The sequence below is a fragment of the Hippoglossus hippoglossus genome, chromosome 14 (assembly GCF_009819705.1).
Source record: "Hippoglossus hippoglossus isolate fHipHip1 chromosome 14, fHipHip1.pri, whole genome shotgun sequence".
Taxonomy (NCBI): domain Eukaryota; kingdom Metazoa; phylum Chordata; class Actinopteri; order Pleuronectiformes; family Pleuronectidae; genus Hippoglossus; species Hippoglossus hippoglossus.
The window spans coordinates 3166267-3170326 of NC_047164.1; the positions used below are offsets into that span (position 1 = coordinate 3166267).

The 4060-nt window shown below is 41.4% G+C and overlaps 1 protein-coding gene across 1 annotated transcript; it reads left to right on the forward strand.

Annotated features, from left to right (window-relative positions):
* Positions 1–205: 205 nt before the first annotated feature.
* On the forward strand, positions 206–2447 carry tlcd5b (TLC domain containing 5b). Its single transcript, XM_034605649.1, has 3 exons — positions 206–296; positions 957–1152; positions 1807–2447. The coding sequence occupies exons 2-3, from the start codon at positions 963–965 to the stop codon at positions 2352–2354; spliced, it is 738 nt and encodes a 245-aa protein (XP_034461540.1). The 5' UTR covers positions 206–296; positions 957–962; the 3' UTR covers positions 2355–2447.
* Positions 2448–4060: the final 1613 nt, after the last annotated feature.

Below are 4060 nucleotides of genomic sequence, written 5' to 3' on the forward strand. Positions count from 1 at the left end.
AGCAGGTATCCACAGAGAAGTGGACACAGTAATCCTTTAAGAGGATCAGGTCTGAGATCCAAGGGGGGGGAGGAGGGAAACAGGATCCACTAACTGTCTAACGTCGCCGCCACATGGTTTTTCTGTCATCACCGAACATGTGGTCGTTTTAAATGTGCTCAGATTCAGACACTTTGATGGAGTTTGTTTTTTCTGGAACAGACACGGTGATGGAGGTCGAGGCTGTTGACGATCGTCGGGGGAATTTTAGACATGAATCCTGACTTTGAGGTCGACTGAGAGGAGCAGGCATCGAGGTAAAACACTGAGTTACTGAACATGATGTATTTTGTAAGTATCAGACTTTTAAAATCCCTGGGACCAGAACTGAACGAATCTGGATAAATCAACCCTGTGAACACGAGAGATTGTTTCGAATCAGAATCGTTTATATATATAATTGTTATTTACTCATGAGTAAAATAGCCTTTTTAAACTGACGTGCTTGTTTCTGATTTGGTTAACACTTTATTATAACCGTGTAATTTAGCATTCAGTGTGATTTAGTTCATAAAACGTTATAATGTAGTTTTAAGCAGATATATACACAGACTTTTAAAGTGTTTTTAAAGTTACAGTCGTTGCCATTAATTCAATTTGATATTATTACAACTGTGTTTATACATCAGCCTCAGCTGCTCACTGAGGACAGGATAGTAGTTGACAAATATCTGCGTATAACTATATCACAGGGTTTTATTAACTATTAATCACAGCTTCTAGTTTGAAGGTTTGAATGTCACATGCAGTGTTTCTCACTGGGTCAAAACAACTTAAAGATATAAACCAAGCTGCTGATTGTCCTTTATTCTAATGCAGCAATATGACCTTTGTTGATTCTGAAATTAAATCCACATTGAAACGGACTCACGAGGACAAAGCACAATTAACAAGTCAGCTCCATCGTTTCCTCGCAGGACGCCATGGCCGTGCTGACGGTGACCTGCAGCCTGATTGGCTGGCTGTGCCTCTACCTGTTGTTCCGCTGCACCTTCGCTCAGCGGGGGCCCGAGTGGAGCTGTCGTCTGGTCACTTTGACCCACGGGGTCGTCATCGTGCTGCTGACGGCGTACGTGGTCTTCATAGATGGACCCTGGCCCTTCACACACGCAGGTCGGTGGAAGCAAACACATGTACAGTTTATATTTATATACATATGTACACGTTTTAACCCTTAGTTTAAACCTGATAGTACTAACCCTTGTTTAAAGGGTTGTATTGAAAAAGGTTTAGTGAGATGTATTTTAAGATGCATTTATAAACTTCAGGAGTCACAGTGATATGTAATCAATGAATCCTCTTTATCATAATTCCTTATTTCTATTCAAGTGAATCTTTTCAAAACTCGTTAATTCCTCATATCTGATAGTTTTCTCTTCAAAATATTTCATGATGGACAAAGACGGCAGTTGAAGGAAATAAAGGAAATTCTTCTAATATTATTTTATATATGACACATTTTTTACTTTGTTGTTTCACTTTCTCCAATTATTTCACTCATCTGAATTCTGAGTCTGAGCAGGGGCGTGGCCATAGGGTAGGTGAACGAGGCCTTTGCCTGAGGGGGCCCCCCGGAGAACGGCTGCTTATGGTCGTTTTAAGAAATACAACGTTCCTTACTTTAGAGGTTTGGTTGAAGACTGGAATGACGTGTGTGTGTTTGATGTGCACGAGACGGTGGTGGAGGTTTGCACTTTACTTTAATGGTTGGACGTGAGGCCCCCAAACATTTACTCTCTTATCTGACCCTGTTCCCTTCTCTTCCAGGTACGGAGAACACTGAGCTCCAGATCTTCGCCCTGTCCGTCTGCCTCGGCTACTTCTTCTTCGACATCGGCTGGTGCGTGTTCCACGGCACGGAGGGCCCCCTCATGCTGGCCCACCACGCCGCCAGCATCCTGGGCATCCTGCTGGCCCTGCTCATGGGGGTGTCGGCCTGCGAAACCTGCACCGTGGTCTTCGGCAGCGAGATCACCAATCCCCTGCTGCAGAGCCGCTGGTTCCTCCGGCGGCTGGGCCTGTACGACAGCCTGCTGGGCGACGCCGTGGACCTGCTTTTCATTTTACTGTTCGCCACCGTGCGCGTGGGGGTCGGCACGGTGTTGTTTTACTGTGAGCTCACGTCCCCCAGGACCTCGCTGGTGATGAAGCTGGGCGGCGTGGTCATGTACGGTCTGGCCTGGGTGTTCATGGTGGACATCGCCAGATTTGGCTTCAAGAAAAGCAGAACCAAGTATAAAAGGTGGAAAGAGAATCACAAGCTCAAAGAAATCAACACAGAGAAGGTGGACGGATACGAGCGACTGAAGGCATGAAGTTCTTCAAAATGTGTGAGATGTATCTGATACACAGGCCTCTGCAGCTTTAAAGGTGCTAAATACTTAATAAGCAGCATTTATTACGAACCAGAAACTTCAATACAGTTACACTGAACATGATTTTGTAGTCAGGGTTTTCAAAATCACTGCAAATGAACAGGCTGCTTCTGGATTTCTAAAAGTCTCGTTACCCCCACATCACTGCAGATACTGTATGAGTTTTGACAGAGGAAAGTTATCTATTTAGAAGTGATTTAATTATGACTTCCATAAAGTTCAACTTGAGGTATTACTCTTATTCCCTGTAGCAGAGCTTCCTAAACTTCAGAGGCCCACATCCGGAACCATTAGCAGGACTGTAACAGAACACTTGAATAATCAAAATTAATCACGAAAATAAATAACTTTGCTTAACATTTTCTATTAAAAAAGAAATAAACCCAAATATTAGATCATACTTTATCAGACATATTTTAACGTCTTTTCATTTAGGTTTTTTCCCCCCCAGGCTACATATTTTGATAAAATTGCTAAATGCAATATTTTTTACATCCCAGTCTGAGGTGCACGTGCAATAACTCCAAGGTCCAACAATTATCTATCATCTATAGTTCACATTTCTCATATGCAACTTAACGGTGCTATAGTTTCTTTCAGTGAACGAGTAACACAAGTTTTCCATCAGCAGAGATAAACCTGACTCGTTATTTATTTAGACTCTATTCAGGTGTTTTTGGTGTGTGTTGCATCACATGTGCTGCAGCAGGAGTTTCTGAATTTGTGATTCCTAACGTGGGAGTTGTGCAAATGTAATGAAGAATTTGAGAAAGTGTAACTGTTAAAAAAGTATTTAACTGACTTTAAATTTACTGATGCACACGTGTGACTATTTGTTGTTTTGCACCAAAGAACCGTCATAAAACTCCAAAAGAAAGTAAACATTAGTGTAAACTAATGTGACAGTAACGTGATTCAATTTTAACATTTGTAAAACAAATAAAAGCTGCAGGGAGACTCCCCCCCCCCCCCCGTTTTAAGTAGTTTGTGTTTGTACATGAGTGCATTGTCTGAAGAAATGACACAAAACGTTTGATATCATATAGTCATAAATGTACATTATATTTTACATGAAAAACTGTTCAACACAATCCTTTTTGTTTATATATACTTTTTAGGTTAGTATCTTCTTTTTAACTTGTTGTCCAGAACTCTAGTTCAGTGAAGTGGCCAGTGAACATTTTGTACAGATTATTACAGATGTTGAGTTTTGAGAAATCAGGAACATTGAACTTTGACGTGTGATTTTAACGTTAGACCACGGTTATTTGTTTTTTTTCCATATGATGCAACATTCAAGTGCTACGGGAAGATTCAAACAGGCACTTTAAAGTCTGAGGCTAGTCCACATTGTGTTAGTACGTTATTTGCTCAGGCAAACAAACTAATAAGACGACCGCTAAACAAATAACAGTTAGTTCAACTGCAAGTGGGACAAATTGTTCTTTGGAAATCTTCCCCCAAAGAAATGAGGCTCAACCCTTCACAGTGAAAAGGAAAATGTTCCATGCACAAGCCTCTTATCACGTTTTTTAACGCCATCATTTCAGGTTCTTGCAGGAACAGTTCAGAATCTTCTTTTCTAAATCTGTGATGAGGAGATCAACGTTAACGCTGAATCCACGGCACCGTGAAGAGCGGCCCGA

Excerpts from the sequence above, each read along its gene's own strand:
- tlcd5b (XM_034605649.1), top strand. The coding sequence starts at position 963 with ATGGCCGTGCTGACGGTGACCTGCAGCCTGATTGGCTGGCTGTGCCTC. Across the intron at positions 1,153-1,806 it reads CTGGCCCTTCACACACGCAG|GTACGGAGAACACTGAGCTC; the intron begins GTCGGTGGAAGC and ends CTTCTCTTCCAG.